Below are 17,387 nucleotides of genomic sequence, written 5' to 3' on the forward strand. Positions count from 1 at the left end.
AGAATCGGGGAAATATTAATAATAATTAAAAGTAAAACACAATACAGAATGTACACAAGTTCTTTAAAATGCTTGTTTAAAAAGACCGTTGTTCCTATAGCCTACCTTGCAGAAATCAAACACTGACAAATTGCGACAGCTTGCACCTACAGATACTAAAAATGGGAAGTCATAACTAGTTAAAAAATATATACTGCACCTGTAGCACGATATGCGGCATCATCAAATCAAATCAAAATTTATTTGTATAGTGCATTTCACATTTGTAACAATATGCTTCATAGACAATGCCTTGGTTACGTAGTAGTTAGATTTATATTTTAACTGCCACTGCAAACTGCTCATGAACCTTGGGTATAAAAAGTCCTCTTAATACCGTCAGCACTGTCGTTTGCTAGTATGATCACGGTACAGTGTAGTAAAATCGGACCTTTGTTTTTATGAAATCACAGATCCCAACTGGTAGGGGAACCACGGGGTCTTGCGAGGCCAGCACGACTGCACGACTGATCACAATAACAATTGCACGAAGACAATAAAATAAATGGATTTCTTCAGTCTGCACTTAAGACTAATATTATGTTTGTTTGTTATTGTGTTTCTAGTCTAGTACGAGGCATCTGTGTGTATTTAGATCCGTTGCCTCCTGTGATTTACAAGAGAGTTTGGCAGCCGTGAAGTTATTTGCACTTCATTGCACCCAAACATTTCGCTATAGCCGGTAGCTCGGGTTCAAAATGAAAATTCTACCTTCCATTTCTGCCTTTTACAATTACTGAATAGGTTTTTTGAATTAGCCTACAGTTAACTCATAGTATGCACATATTTCCCAACACTTAAATAGCAGCACAAAAACACAGTTATTGGTTATAAATGCTGCAAACACGGATTTACTAAAGACAAAAACTGCAAGACCTATGCAATAATAAAAATAAATAAATAAATAAATCACCCAGCCTCACTGAATAAAAAAATTACTGAAATTAGGTAAGGTAAAGGTAAAGATTAAAGATCGGTTTCACACAGTACATGGAGCCTTTCGTTTTAATTGCTGGCAGTTTTTCAAACGTGTTTGAAGGCAATTACGTTAATAATTAAGAGGGATAACCTGTATTGTGAATGCAAAGGCTTGAAACTTGAAACTAGGACAGCCACCGCCGCCAGAATAGCACAATTATTGTGAAAGGGGGAGGGGGGAGGGTACTAAGGTCTTGTAAGCATCGTAGCCTCTGTATTGTCTAACATGGGCGTGTCCTTTGTTAAGAATAAGATAAATGAAAATTTGTCCACCAGAGGAGCATATAAAATATTATGAAAACCGCCGTTATTTTAAAGCGGCTTTTTAGTCGTTTAATCAAATTGCTACTGTCCCACCTCAATGAACAATCCACAGTGCCCCAAACATGCAAAAGTGAAATAAATTCTACACATTCCTTTATAACAAATTTTCAAATTAAATTATCGACGACGGTCGACATCCTAAAACTGTTGATTACAGGCGCAAATTGTATCTTATTTATTTTTTTAATATCGCAGTTCACAAAGTGCTTAAAATGTACGCAGCACATAAAACCCCTTTCTCATGTTAAATACGCCAATCCTCTGTAGGCTACTGCATAGCCTAAGTAATAACGGTTCTTTTGTGGCTCGGGAACCCCCCTGGCTCCCCCCTACATTATTGAAATGGGCGGTCTGGAAAGATTCTGTAGAAAGCCTCCTGTCGTTTCTATAGCAGAAAATTGACAGTGCTTGTTGCTTGTATTTTTCACTGGGGGAAGTGTCCTGGATTTCAAGCATATAATCCACCGGTTATCCGAAAACAAATAATCACGCCACAAACATTAAAGCGAAAATGGGAAAAGTTCAAGGCGGAATGAAATGTGTCAAATATCTTCTGTTCGTATTCAACTTCATATTTTGGGTAAGTGTCGCTATTTTCTACAGTAGCCTACTAAATAAATAATTTAATAACGGAATGGATAAAAATAAGCAAAACGATGTATGAGATTCTCAACTTTACAGATAGCTAGCCAGGAGATATGTTAGCGAGCTGGAGCAAGTGCATGCTTTATGTGCGGCGCTTTTGTAGCCACACGCTTGTAACGGCTTTTGCTTTTCAGGCTAGTGAATCATCTTATATTTGTGCATGCCGTTATTTTATCATATAGGCTATATATATATATATATATATACATATATATATATATTGCCACTGTGCACTCCGGCTGTATTCTTGATTTATACGTTGAATTTGCCTCAGGTTGTCACACCGGGTTTGGAAGAGGGGACAGGATGGAGGTTGAGTTCTGGCTCGCGGGGTTCAAATCAGATTTTCCACTGAGGAAAATACGCCCCTTTTTCCTTCATGAAGCGTGTTTTTAAAAGGAAGGTTGAGCTGGTCTGTGAAACACGGATAAGCTACTAGCTGGCTGAATCTGGTTTTTACTTATGTTGATTATCTTTCGTAAAATAGGCCATATAGATATCAAATACAAACGCACATGTACAGTAATAGCCATATACTACCCTAAAAGCCAATGTGCGACATTGATTCTCCATAGCAAACTAGTTTGCATATCCGTATATAATGTATGTATGGATATAATGTATGGATTGTGAAAATATAATTACTTTCTTTCGTTAAATGTATTTTCTGTGCAATTCTGAAATTATAAAAGCTTTGAAACCTTTTGGTTGTTTACATGAATCATGTTATAGCTGGTTTCCCTAGGCTATAGCTTGTAGCCCGAGTATTTCTGTTTGGATGTAGGCTAAGCCACGCATACTCTTCAAAATAAAAAAAATAATCGAATAATAATTGTAATATTATTTTACACGAACGCAAGTCATTGAAATTTGCGGCCACATTCGCAAATTAACATTCCTCGTGAAAACATTCCCATAAATGGTATTTGTATTGAGTGGAGTCAATGAGAATGACCACTTCAGCCAGAGACCAGTGATGCCGCTTCCGATCGTGATTTCCCTCTCATTTTCATTCACAGCCTTTCCGACCTCTCAAAGTATCTGGTCTCTGAGGACCAGCGTTATAGAGAGTCAGATTATGTATGTCACTCAGTTTGAGAGCTGCAGTCCTCAGTCTGTCTGTCTACAGTGCTTGCCAGTCCGGTGTCCATTAAGGTGTGCAATGATTAAAACTCAAGGAGGAAAGTCTTCCTTCTGAACGGTGGAAGTGGAGAGAGTCATATTCCAGCTGCCTCGCTGCTGTTCACCACTTTGCATGATGCATAACACGTGATTTCGCAGAAGCAGCGAGTTTGAAGTAACCACTATGCTCCCCCCATCACCCCCCCCCCCCCCCCCCCCCCAAAGTTAAAATGTTTTATTAGATTAGATGTTGCTAGGGAGGAGGAAACTGACGCGGATGTATAATCAAGGTGCTTCCTCGGCTAAAATAAAAAATGTTGTTAATCATCAGTGGGAGAAAGATGTATACGCAGTAAAATGTTCAGTGTTAAATCAGCTCTTACAGAGTGCATATGGTCCCTGTCGAACTCATATGTACTCTGCAGGTGTTGAATTAACACTGGAAATGTTACTGTGTGCTTGTGTCCTGGGGCAAGTGAGACTTTCAGAGGCAAAGTGATGCAGCACACAGATGGTGGTATTAGCCATCCCTCCCCAGCCTCAACTGACCTGCTGACACACAAGCAGCGCAGTGTCATACTGCGCCCCCCCACCCCCCTCACGGCCCCCCGTCCCCCCACCGTCTGTGAGGACACAGAAGCACTCACAGAGCACTTTAACTCTGATAGGGCACATATAGTCCCTGTTGGACTCGTATAAACTACATTACAGTTAATTTAACAATGATCATTTTTCTGGTGTGTGCTGGTCATGTGGAAAACACTGGGAGGGCCAAATACAGCAATAATCTGCCTTCTGAGACCGTGAGGTGAATCTGACCCAGGTCTGGGCCAATTACAGGTTTCAAATACTCTTCAGAGGCCCATAAATTTTTTAAATTAAAACAACAACAAAAAAAAAAAACTCCCGCAAATTTATGAAAATTGATTGCTAACCCTAAACATAAAATCATATGAAATGTGATTTTCTTTTTTGATTAAAAAAAAAAAAAAAGCTGACGTAGGTCTGAATCTTCTGCAGCCTCCTAAATAAATATTTCAACAGGAACACAAAGGTGTCGCTACAAAGGTTTGAGCAAAAAAATGGTCTCAGTTTCTCTTTTGTTCCCTGTTGCTAAGCATCCAAGTTGTGAATCTACCCTACAGCATGTGAAGGCAGGTACTGCCTTTGTTTATATATATATATATATATATATATATATATATAAACAAACCAGGGCCAACGTGAAACATAAATGTCACACAGCACCAACAGCATTTGTGGGGCTTTTTCTTGCCGCTTAGCGGCAGCCGGCTAACTGAGCAGCTCATCTGAGTTGGTCTGCAGCAGGGTGTGGGCTTTCCCACTGCTCATCTCAGCTGGTCTGTAGCAGGGTTTGGGTTTTCCCACAGCTCATCTGAGCTGGTCTGCAGCAGGGTTTGGGCTTTCCCACAGCTCATCTAAGCTGATCTGCAGCAGGGTGTGGCATTTCCCACAGCTCATCTGAGCTGATCTGCAGCAGGGTGTGGGTTTTCCCACAGCTCATCTGAGCCGGTCTGCAGCAGGGTGTGGGCTTTCCCTCACAGCTCATCTGAGCTGGTCTGCAGTGCAGTGTGGGCTTTCCCACAGCTCATCTGAGCTGATCTGCAGCACGGTGTGGGCTTTCCCACAGCTCATCCGAGCCGGTCTGCAGCACGGTGCGGGCTTTCCCACGCAGCTCATCTGTGCTGGTCTGCAGTGCAGTGTGGGCTTTCCCACAGCTCATCTGAGCTGATCTGCAGCACGGTGTGGGCTTTCCCACAGCTCATCTGAGCTGATCTGCAGCACGGTGTGGGCTTTCCCACAGCTCATCTGAGCTGATCTGCAGAAGGGTGTGGGCTTTCCCACAGCTCATCTGAGCCGGTCTGCAGCAGGGTATGGGCTTTCCCACAGCTCATCTGAGCCGGTCTGCAGCAGGATGTGGGCTTCCCCACACAGCTCATCTGAGCTGATCTGCAGCACGGTGTGGGCTTTCCCACATCTCATCCGAGCCGGTCTGCAGCACGGTGCGGGCTTTCCCACGCAGCTCATCTGTGCTGGTCTGCAGTGCAGTGTGGGCTTTCCCACAGCTCATCTGAGCTGGTCTGCAGTGCAGTGTGGGCTTTCCCACAGCTCATCTGAGCTGGTCTGCAGTGCAGTGTGGGCTTTCCCACAGCTCATCTGAGCTGATCTGCAGTGCAGTGTGGGCTTTCCCACAGCTCATCTGAGCTGGTCTGCAGTGCAGTGTGGGCTTTCCCACAGCTCATCTGAGCTGGTCTGCAGTGCAGTGTGGGCTTTCCCACAGCTCATCTGGTCTGCAGTGCAGTGTGGGCTTTCCCACAGCTCATCTGAGCTGGTCTGCAGTGCAGTGTGGGCTTTCCCACAGCTCATCTGGTCTGCAGTACAGTGTGGGCTTTCCCACAGCTCATCTGAGCTGGTCTGCAGTGCAATGTGGGCTTTCCCACAGCTCATCTGAGCTGGTCTGCAGTGCAGTGTGGGCCACTTGGAAGACCCACGAGGAGACGGGGCCTGCCGTGGCTTGGCTTGCTCCCCGCACAGAGCGAGGGGGGGGGGGGGGGGCGGGGGGGTGGGGGGGGGGAGAAGTAGACAGGGAGGGCAGAGAGAGAGAGAGAAAAGGAAAAGGCAAATTGGGAAGGGACTGAGAAAAAGTGAGTAAGAGTGGAAATAGAGGGGGGAGATGAAGAGCGTGTTTGGGTAGAGGTTGGCGAGCATGAGAGAGGGAGAGGCAGTAAGCACAATCCTGACCTAGATAGATGGGGAGGGAAACACGATAGCCTAGCCGCGAGCGGTGGTGCCTGGTGATCGTATTAAGCCGCCGTTTGGGAGAGTCACGCCACGCCCTCCGGCCCGCTCCCCAGCAGCCGTGCGGACGGTGTGTTCACGGGCGTGGCCAGTCAGCAGAGCGCCGTCATCACCCAGAATCCCCTTCTCCTCAGTCAGCGGAAGCCTGCGCCTGACCGCGATGCTCCGGGCTTAACTCTCCGCTCTGATGATCACCGCGCTGGTAACCGCGAGGGGGGGGGTTCATTCTCGCCATCTTGGCTCGCTCGCGCTCGTCATCATTAAAGACTTCCCCAGGGAAGGTTACTTATTCTGCCGCTAATGGATAGGGGAGGGAGGGAGGGAGGAGGGAGGGGTCTGGGGGCGGGGCCCTGTTGACATCATTCCCTCGGTAGACCCTGCTAGCTCAGCTCACCAGAAACAAACGAGCCACAGCAACAGTCAACAAACTGCAGCATCTCTTTTTATACTCAAATAAGATTTTAATCCTGAAAATGTTTAGGAAACAGAACCGACCTCTGTTGTCACGATAGCCCCTTTCCCTCGTCCAGAGCCCAACCTTTCTGCAACATGGTTACAATTTCTGTCATCGAGCTGTTCCCTCCCACCCCCAGATCCAGCCAATCGGATGATAATTTGGTGACACATTTCATTAATAAGGTACTGGCACAGAAAGCAAAGAGGTAAAGTTTTTTCTTGGAGGAGCATTAGCCCTTAGGCTGCTGAAAATATTTGTCTTCTATCTGTCCTGAGATTTGCCAGATGAAATATGCGCTCATATGAAGGAAAGATTAAACTGTGCTGAAAGCGCTTGTGCTGTTCTGGCTAACACGACTGCTGGCATGGCGGTTGTTTTTTTCCCATGTTGATCTGAGTTCTGCTCAAAGTGTCAGTGTCAGTGTTCACTCACCACTAGCTCAAACAGACGTGGCCTAACCCGGCAGCAGTAGCTAGCCAGCACTGGAAATAATAATATCTATGGCAAGCGATACCCGTTTGTTTCAAATCAGGCCATGAGCTCAATTTCAGCTGGCTAGTCTGAAGTTAAAGGTATAATATTCAATAACTAACATATCTTTTGAGCACAGCCTTGTTTTTTTACCAGCAGGAGTTCAGCCATTTTGTTTTTTAAACTAAGCTCTAATATGGTGCCGGGCACTCTGAACTGGCTGCATGCCCTCTTTTGCAGAAGCTTTCCCTGTGGCCCTGGCCCTCGTCAGCTAGCAGCAGATTACTTATACAGCTCAAGCAATTCCAGATCTCGCCGGTTCTCTTTCAGCCAAAAAGAAAAAAAAAAAACAGTAAGGAAAACAGAGGTCTTCTTGGTTCTGCCTGGTTCCGGGTTACCTGTGGCAACCTCAGCGCAGTGGCGGTGCGTCAGATACCTGCGTTCGCTGAGGCGGCTCTCTCAGTGCCAGGTGTAGCCCTGGGGACGTGCGCGATTCCACCGCACAGCCCTGTCCCAGTCAGGCTCACTATCTCATGCTGGGCCTGCGGGCATTTCTCCACTCTGAGAACGATGAACTTCACCAGCGCACGTTAGCCAGACATATTTAGTAACTAATGGAGTGATAGCAGTTCCATGACCAGTGTTTATAATTGACACAGTGTTAACTGGAACACAGGGGTTTACAAGCACCACGGTCTGTCTTTGGAAAATACTGCCCAGCCAGGCTTTGCAGACATTACCTCCTTCACACAGCTTTGTGATTTATTTCTTCCAGGTTGCCAAAATCCACAATACTGGCAAATAGATGACCCAGGATGTTTAACTTTCTCTGTGAACCATCAAATCTCATGTTCACCAGTCAACCAGGAATTAGCACTGTTGTTTTTTTGTTTTTTTTTGTTCCCCATAATCACTGACTAAACACGAATCCCTTTTCAGAAAAGGTGTGTAATGTTGCCATCTGAACACGACTGCCATTTTCAAACGCACCTTGTAGTAATGCAGACAAAGTGTGTTTAAGTCACAGTAAACTGTGAAGCTGTACATCATCATGCCCGAATCCAATATTGACACATCAAACACTTGAGACGCTGGCTGTAATCTCAGGTTTGGGGCCTGCTGTAGTTAAGCAGGTAGCACTTATAAATCCACAGGGGTCCCCTGTAAACAAGGCGGGCAGGAAAACAGTCCGGAAGAACAGGATTACAGCATCATGTAATACACACGAAAACAATACAGGTCATTAATTTCTCTGGAAAGTTATTTGCATATCTCTAGACGCACGGTACTGTAGAATACACATTCAAGGTCTTGTGTCACTTTTAAATGGATTCTTGGGTTGGTTTACATTAACTTTTTTTTTTCATATTGCATTTACATTTTTGAGCATAATCCATTATGAGTGAGAACTCATAAATCATTAATGATATTGCCAAGCCGTTAGTAGGCTGTCATGGGAACAATAGACAGGAAGCTATCAGATCTTAACCTTCCAGAGAGGAAAGCAGCAGCCTGTGGACTGTGAGCAGGAGGAAGGGCTGCAGCAGCCAGGTCGGGGAGCCTTAGCGATAGGGTTAGCATTAAGGTTAGCGGTAAGATTAGCAGTAAGGTTAGCAGTAAGGTTAGGAGCAAGGTTAGAGGTAAGGTTAGCGGTAAGGTTAGCAGTAAGGATAGCGGTAAGGTTAGTTGGGCGGGGAGCAGCAGAGGGAACACTGTCCAATGTCACCTGTTGCCCAAAGTCACAGACCAGCCACTTTTTCATTCCTTTTCCTTGTTTTTGTCCCAAATTTGAACCGCCCAATCATGTGCATCAGTACTTTTAGCCGCCACCTACACCATCGACCCGGGAGAACGCTGCCAAGCATGTGCCCTCTCTGCGAGCGGTGCCAAACGCCTCTTCTGGTCTCGCTGCAGTTACTCAGCTGCGTTCGCACAGACGTGAGTTGGAGGAAGACTCCTCGCGTTCGGCCCGATGGGCGGACTTTCAGACGCTCGACCCGCCGGCGGGGGCTGCTGGTGCGCGATAAGGCGCCGTCGTCCGAGCCAGCCGAAACCCTCCCTTCCTCGGGCGACTCTAAGGCCAATTGTGTGTCTCACTGTAGGCCAGCCTGCTACAGCTGGCACTGAGAAACGTATCTGAAACACTTCAGTGCTTTAGAGAGTACAGATTCCCTGCAGATCACCCATCATTTCAACAAGAAACTTATATTTTCACCAATTACAGACATTCCTTTTTCATATGTAATTGAGAAATTTCTGGGGTGCTTTACAGGACTTATTCCTTATTTGGGTCTGAAACTTCATAAGTCTGTACCTGTACACAGTGCACCCCAGATGAGCAGGGGTGTTGGGGGGTGGAGAGGGGGGAGGCTGGCTGTGGAGGCCCTGTTGTCTGGGCTCTAGAGGAGGGGGGGGGCAGGGGACTGGGGTACGGGAGGCCCCGAGTCTCAGGGAGGACCCACACAAAGAGCGAGGCACAGCAGGTGGCAGACGCCGTGGCTGCGTCCGTACGCCACCGCTCCCGTCCCACAGTCAGAGACAATGGGCCCTTCCATTCTCTCTCTCTCTCTATCCCTCTCTCTCCCTCTCACACACAGCCCCCTCCCCCCACCCAAACGGCTCGCTCTCCCCGCTCTCTCAGCGTCTTCTGGGAGCGCTAATAGACATGTTTACGTCTCAACTGCAGCATCCATTTTCACCCACTCTCCGCCGCTCAGTCCTCTAACCCAGGAGCGGTGTGCAGTTACACACAAACCGCAGGAGAAGAAATTATGCGTCGCACGACTGCGTCCGCGCACGACTGCACTGCTCATGGCTGAATTTCCATGTCCTCTTTGGCCACATTACCAGCAATGCTCAACGAACAAACCTTTTTTTTTTGCATCTTTTTCGTCAGTCTTTCTTTCGTTTTAACGGTAAAAGCAGCCAGATGTAGCCGAATAAAGTGGCTCCTTACAGCGGCACCATCTTCTCCTTGTGAGACATTTCACAAAGCCTGCTGTAAAAGCAAACTACAGTTTACATCTACATTTTGTGCATACCCAGTCTTTCGGACGACGCTCTCTCTAGTTTGGCACTGTAATGCGACTTTCCTGCAGTGGGGTCTGGGAATGTCCACCGGGTTTTTTTCCCAGTTAGGATACCTTCACATGTGCACCAAGAATTTGAATGGAATGCCATTAAGCGCACCCCCCCCCCTCCCAACTCAGGGGCTAATGTGAACATAGCACCACCATGTTCAGAGCGGAGGGAAACGCGGGAGGCATCTTCTGACAAAAACATGCCCCCTCCCCCACCCCCACCAACTGTATCCATTATTGGAAAACTTACACAAGGACTGGAGATCATGGCAAAAATATGGTTCCACAGTGGCTTCTGTCTCTTTCTGCTGTTTGAAGACATTGGGTTATGCTTTGAAGAAACCATTTTCAAATCAAACTGTAATATGGTAAATGCACTCTTAATACTGTTACCAAAATACCTTACAAACAATGCATTTGAACATACCCTTAGGTCCATCTGTCATATATTACGAGCATATCTGGCTAATCTGACCTCTCCAGCTCAGCTCTACAGAGGAGCTCATTGTACAGAGCTCGCTGGTGTTGGTCTCTGGGAGAACCCAGCTTCCCTTGCCTTCACGCTCAAGTGCTTTTCAGGTTTTATTAGTGGGTGTTGGCCACAAGCTGCTGTGCTCTTAGTCCAAGTAATATGACCAGGACAAAAAAAACGTCCTGAAAAGAATAAGATGATTTTTTTTTCTTTTGTTTAGCTACCTTTGAGCATGTCTCTTGGTAAGAAGGTGGAGAACACCTGGTAGAGTTTTGGAATGACCCGTCCTGGGCTTTCAGCGTGTTTTTCTCCTCACTGTTTGCTGAAGATGTAGATTCAGGGTGCGAGATGATCACTTCCCAAAGTTCCATCCATACTTAAAAGTCAGTGACTTATGTGAAAATGGGAGGAGCGTTTTACTGTGTTCCCATTGAGTCTTCTGCCGTTGTAAAATTTTGGAATGTTAACGATTTCCCTCATCAAAGGAAACGTATTGAGCGTAGCCATAACACTGTGTGTATTCTGTTTTTCAGTTCTGTGTGTATTGCCATTCATGGTGTACCGTTTGATCCCAGGGCTTTCACAAAGGCCTAAACCAAAAGACCAAAAGCCAGGCACCGTGGGCAGAAAATCATATCTAGGACACATCTTGAAACTACCATCTAGGCTACCTTCCAGTCGATTAAAAGCGGAATAAAAATCCCCCATAAAACTGGCATTGACCGTATATTTCCATGCGTGCTCCGCCTTGATCAAGGCTACAACCGCACAGACTGCCTTTAAGAAAGAAATATAGGGCGCCAAAACTAAGGACTTGTTATTGCCATTTTTATTACAGACTAAAGGCCATTTTCTTCGCGTTTACAGCCAGGTTCACCTCATTGACTCTGTCAATAAATATCAAGACACATCAAAGTGAAACTTTCTGTGGACTTTCTTCCTTTCTGTTTTTTAATCTGGGTCCCTGTTAAAGTGCAATAACCGAAGAAAGTCCAGTAGTCCAAAGATGTGTTCAACAGAGCAGTTAAGCAGTAAAATTTTTTACATTTTTAAAGTTTGACGCAATGCTCAGAGTCCGTAAAGTCTTTAATGACATGTAGCTTATTTCCTCCAGAGCTAACTGTTGACGGAAATCAGATCCCGGGTTTTAATGGGAGGCAGGCAGTCACTCTCCCTAGCCGGGCAGTCCAGAGTAGCTCTGCCTCATGAGTGTTTTGCGGTGTTTGTACACAGTGGGCTCACATGGCTTGGGGAGCGGGGACCCCGAGCTCGGCCGCTGGCTGCCCTCTCCCTTTCTCCCTTTCTTCTTTTCGAGTGGGCTGCGCGGCTTTGGCGGGTTTCGCTCCCGCCCGTCGCCCGGCGAGCGGCGTCACCCCTCAGACAGGAGTCCCGTTTGTTTCGGGGGGACAAACAGTCGGGGCGTTGTTGCTGGGGAGGGGGGCGGGGCCTGGCGGGGCGGGGCGGGTCTGCGGCTGGCGGTAATGGCGTACAGACGGTGCCAGGGGGCGGCTGATGCCAGCGAGGCTGACGTCACGGGCGCGGGCGCCAGGCCTGGGAGGCTGGTACCGCGGGCAGCTCCGGAGCTCTGCCGGGGGCCCCCGACGTGGGGGGGGGGAAGGGGGGCACCAGCCCCGGGGAGAGGCCGAGACATCCTGCTGGGACGTTACCTCAGAGACCCCCCCCCCCCATAAAGATCATGTGACTGTTACCCCCCCCCCCCCCCCCCGGCTCACCTCATACCAGTCCACCTCTTCCTCAGCCCACAATCAGAGAACAATGAGAAACGACTCCTTCGCTGCATCGATGCTGTGAGCGCATGCCTGTTGGAGCGATGGTCCGTCTGTAACCCATAGCGTGAGCTGGGCAGGTTCCATCGCTCGCTCCAAGGGCTGCTTCTAACCATGCTAAATGCATGGCGCCTTGCTTTGGCTTAAAAAACTCATGCGCCTGCTCAAAACACAGAAATAATCGCTCCTTCATCAGTGTTGAGTATTCAACACCGACGATGGAATACTCAATGTCACCGCTTTGGAAATTTTCTTCTCTCGGTTAAATAAGTTTTTCATGGATCTTAAGTTAGGATTCACCTTCTCCAAAAAGAGAAAGAAAAAAAAAAAAGACCCAGGTCAATTATTCCTCCCCTTTCTGACTTACTTTCGCTTTCTTGACAAAGCAGCCATTTCGCAACAGAGTGAGTGTCTGTGCCGAGCGGACGTATCTAGGGCACTGGCGTGCCACATGGCACAAACCGACAGGGTCAGTGTTTTATCTAAATGAGCGCCGCTCTGCTTTTTATCTGGAGCTGGGCGTGCGGATTAAAGGCCTGGGGCCGACAGAGACAGAGTATGAAGACCGTCCCATCACAGTCCCCAAAATCCTCTTCGCCGATGACTCACTGAGACGTTTTCTACTGTGCGGCCGAAAGCAGTGGCTGATGGGTTGGGCGTCAGGTGCCCATTGTTTACAGCGGGCATCCCGCGGGGGCGCGAGGGGAAGGTGTAGTAAAGGGTGCTAGAAAGTGGCACTGGCACACCTCACCATCCAGAGGGGGGGCAGGGAAGCAGGAAGGGCCACTCCTCACTCTGACGCCCGAAATGGCAGATCACCAGGCCAACGATGGACAGCTCTCCGCTGGAATGGGAACTGTTTACACCACCACACTTTTCTCCCGCAAACACTGCTATTTGTTTGTACTTGTAATAGAGTAATCACTTGAAATCATTGTTATGACTGGATTGCTGTTGTTATTTTGTTAAAAAAAAAAAAATGAATAGTCCTCGTGAAGAAACTACAAAGGCACTTCTGCAGTTTGTTTTTACTGAGTATGCAGCGTTGCGTAGAGGGAGCATTCAGATGAGTTCTCTGTAAAATTTGAAATGATTCAAACTGCTATGTACTGCTAGTGCAATTCCAATTACATTCTCTCCTGCAGACAAGGATATGTATAGACCCATACTCTTCCTCACAGTCATAAGAGTCTCTTCCCTAATCCTCACCCTGCTCTTCCTCCCTAACCCTCACCGTGCTCTTCCTCTGCTCCACAGCTGGTGGGCTCGTTGGTGCTGGCAGTGGGGCTGTGGCTGAGGTTCGACACAGACACCGTGTCGCTCCTAAATGAAGAGGGCGCTCCGGACACCTTCTTCATCGGTGAGTACGGGCACGAGTCTCCACAGACCACACGTGCTGAATGCCACTGCACGTTTTCAGTACGTTTCATACCACAGGGCGATTTGCTAGAGACCATGTTCACTGCATAATTACCATGGCAATTTACATTTTTACCAGCCAGTGGCATTTCCTGTAGTGCCCTGCCAATCAGAAGTGACTTTGGAACAAATACAGAATGGACACGCTCTTGTTTCAAAATATCATACTTTACATCAAAAGGTGAAAAAGTATACAAGTTTGTATTGTGGCTTAATGAGTTTTTTAACTGCAAGCAAAAATGTAAATTGTGCAGGGTTTTCAAGGTCACAAAGTCTGGAGAGAAATGGGAATAAAAGAAATGAGTTTTGCAGTACGATTTTGATAGCACAGAAACAGAAATGTCAGGCATATTCTTCGGCTAAAGTGGTGTGCAGACCTGGTAGGACTGGTAGAAAGCCAGGCAAACGTTTAAATGGATTCCTTTGATGGCAGAGTATAATACAAGTTTATAAATGATCAATTCCAACATCTATCTTGTCCATTAAACTAATAAAAGCTCCGGATTTCTCAGAAGAGAACGGACTAAAAGCCCTTTGAAAATGTTCCGCTGGAGCGCGCACTCAAGAAGGCAGTTGGACTCCGACGGGGAACACTTTCCGTTTGAGGAGACCGGAGGGTCTTCGGCTGTGCTGCCGGTGCCTCTAATGCAGGGTCTCGTCTGTGATGTATGATAATCTGGGGCTATCTGCTAAATTAATCTCTGGCTGTCCCCAGAAGCTTTCCTAATTACAGCATGGTTATCATGATGCGGAGACCGTGGGAGGAGGCGACGGCGTCTTCGGGAAAGGGGGCGTGGGGGGGGAGGGGGCACACGGGGTGGGCGCTGCGCTCAGGTCATCCGGCGTTGGGCGGGGAGTGTTTCCGTTCTGCGTCACGCCTCCGAGCGCAGCTGCAGTCTCTGAGAGCGGGCCGTTGCACAGACGAACGGCGGGGCGTGTAGAAAAACAGGAAGCCACGCTCCGGATGTAAACACGTGGGGGGGGGGGGAACACAGGGCTGCAGGTTCGCCACATGGCCCACAGGAGGGTGAGCGCAGCCTGCCTGGGTTAAAGCTCCACGCCGGAGTACCCCAGGCCCGGATTCGGTGGGATGCCAGAGCAGTTCTGGATTACACCTATCTGGGACTTCCCCATGTTAGTTAAAAGGCCAAGTACTCCGAACCTGTTTCTTATATACTTGAGAGTACACCGTTTTTATTGCCTGCAAATTGTGTTGTGTAGCTGCGAGAAACGGTCACTTAAATCAAACTTGAAATGTAAACGTTATTGAAATTGTTTTTTCCCACGTTGAAGTGAAAAGAACACTGATGTGAATTTGGGCCCTGCTTTTGAGACTATGAGAGCCCTGCGGCACGGAGGAAGTGAGGTTAAACTGGGGACGGCAAAACGTGAGCAGTGAACCGGCGGAGCTGACAGCGTTTCCTCGCACGGCCTTTTCTGCGTCGCCACAAACAGTCGTGAGAAAACCGCCCATGTTTGGCGGACCGCAAGACATAACAACACAGAGAATCTAGAGTACAGCGTCAGGGCAACCGACGACCTCGTCGCGACTTCAGACCTGCCAAAAATATTCTGAGTACCAGAATAGTCAGTGTAACGCTTAGTTCACATGCTTTCGCACCACTTCGCTTTGCACGCACACACAAGCCTTTCTTCATAATTCTAGTTTTGACTGTTAAAGTGATCAGGCAAAATTGTATAATTTGACCTGATTCTAAAATATCACTTGCACTGCACTGGGCTATATTTTGATATACTTGCAAGTCAAAAGTTTGAGTACACCTGCTTAAAACAATTTTTTCATGATTAATATTTCATTATATGATATGTGTGCTTATACAAACTGATAACCATAAGTGAATTGCATTCAATTATTTCATAAAAATGGAAATAATTTATTTTGTATATGGTAACATGTTTTCAGTTTCAAGTATTTACAGAAACTTATGTTGTAATGTAAAAAAAAAAAAAACTTATGTTGCGATGTAAAACACTGTCAATTATGAATAAAACCAAATTTCTGTTAATGATTTCCATTTTTAAATAATTAAATAATTGAATCAGCTTATATAGACACACATCATATAGGCCTAATGAAAAAAAAGTATTCAATTGAAAAATTATCTAGGAATGTAGGCTTTTGTAACTAGAGGTTTAGCTAAATTATTACCTGAAGCTCCTTGGTGGCTAATGTCAAAATCATAATTGCACAATGTGCAAAATGCATGGTGCGGAAGTTTTGAGGGGCGGAGGCACGGCCATTGCTCCTGATATTTTGCAAGGAACTTCCGGGGGGCATGGACTCGCTTCTTTTTAGTATGACTGCTGCTCTCTCTCTCTCCTTAGTATTCTCGTCATCTAATAATTATTTTATTATAACTACAAGGCTGGTCAGGTGACTGGCTGCAATAATAGGAATTATTTGCTACGTTAGCAGTCTATAGTCAAACACCTTTGCAATGGTCACTTTGCTCCAACAGAGCGTGCGCGATTCAAAGTTTGAACAGGGAGTCTCCGTAGCGTTTGAGTTACTGCAGCTAAATTACTCCATCAGTTATTCACACGTCTCGTAACAAGGCTAAATCGCATGCGAGCTACTACTACGGCTAACTATATACGCAGATTTATCTCATTAGGATATACCCCTTGACATGCATCGTCTCGTAAAGTTAAGGAACATGTTTTAACGTTTTATATGTTAACATTACGGTCACATTTTTGTGCTTGATTATTACTCCCCACTTCCCATTTTACCTCAGCAATGCAGCGTTACGCCTCGTTGGATAATAAAGTACCATTGCGTATCAGTGGATGTTGAGTAGGTCGGGGAGGGATTACAGAACCACAACCACAAGGTCGTAGCATCTGGTTCAATCCGAGGAATGTAGTTTAAATACCGAATAAATGTGCGGTATTGATTTGTATTAATTGATTGTTTTCCGTAATTAAATTACAATAATATATATATAAATATACATGGGCGACATAGCTCAGGAGGTAAGAGCGATTGTCTGGCAGTCGGAGGGTTGCTGGTTTGATCCCCACCCTGGGCGTGTCGAAGTGTCCCTGAGCAAGACACCTAAACCCTAACTGCTCTGGTGATTGTGAGGCATCAATTGTACAGCGCTTTGGATAAAAGCGCTATATAAATGCAGTCCATTTACCTTTTTTTTTTTTTTTTGCGTAGTTTCAGCTGGCATTTCGTACCTGCGTATTTTGACCAAGAATTGCGTGGCTGGTACATAAAATGCGTGCAGGTTGGCAGGTCTGCGACTTGGAACACAACAGGCAAGGAGAGCTGCAGCCGGGAGCTCAAGACAACAGGCCGTGTGAAATCTGTACATCCCCTCCGATAGGGCAAGGCGGGCACGGGGAGAGGTGTCAGAGAGGGAGCATCACGGCTGGTGATGTCACAATCGACTCACACAGGCCCCGTTCCATTGGTACTTACCCGCAGAGGGCAGCCAATCACGTGACCGGGGAGCGAGCGTCGACTCTGCTGAGGAGACCGGCGTCAAGTGTCAGCTTGGCTTACTCATACAAACCTACAGACGGCCAGCTATTTTTAAACCTGAGGGAGGAATACTGAGGCAATGCCATGCAATCCCACTGCCGTGAGTCATTTTCACCTCAGCCTTAATCGTGCTGCCCACTCCCAGAATGCAGACAATATTAAATTAAGCCAGATTAAAAATAAAAATGCTGTGGGAACAGTAGAGTCCCATATGTGCATCCAGAAAAGTTCTGCCATAATCTGTACTTCTACAGATGTT

General features: G+C 46.7%; 1 protein-coding gene across 1 annotated transcript in view; it reads left to right on the forward strand.

Moving 5' to 3' along the window:
* The first annotated feature begins 1,671 nt into the window (after positions 1 to 1,671).
* The window catches only part of tspan2b (tetraspanin 2b), a 29,493-nt gene continuing 13,777 nt past the window's right edge, over positions 1,672 to 17,387 (forward strand). The window contains exons 1-2 of the mRNA XM_035383450.1: positions 1,672 to 1,921; positions 13,453 to 13,555. Coding sequence (XP_035239341.1) covers positions 1,853 to 1,921; positions 13,453 to 13,555 — 172 coding nt within the window. The 5' untranslated portion in view covers positions 1,672 to 1,852. The remainder of the gene's footprint in view (positions 1,922 to 13,452; positions 13,556 to 17,387) is intronic.

This window comes from Anguilla anguilla, chromosome 11 (genome assembly GCF_013347855.1).
Source record: "Anguilla anguilla isolate fAngAng1 chromosome 11, fAngAng1.pri, whole genome shotgun sequence".
In the NCBI taxonomy this organism is placed as follows: domain Eukaryota; kingdom Metazoa; phylum Chordata; class Actinopteri; order Anguilliformes; family Anguillidae; genus Anguilla; species Anguilla anguilla.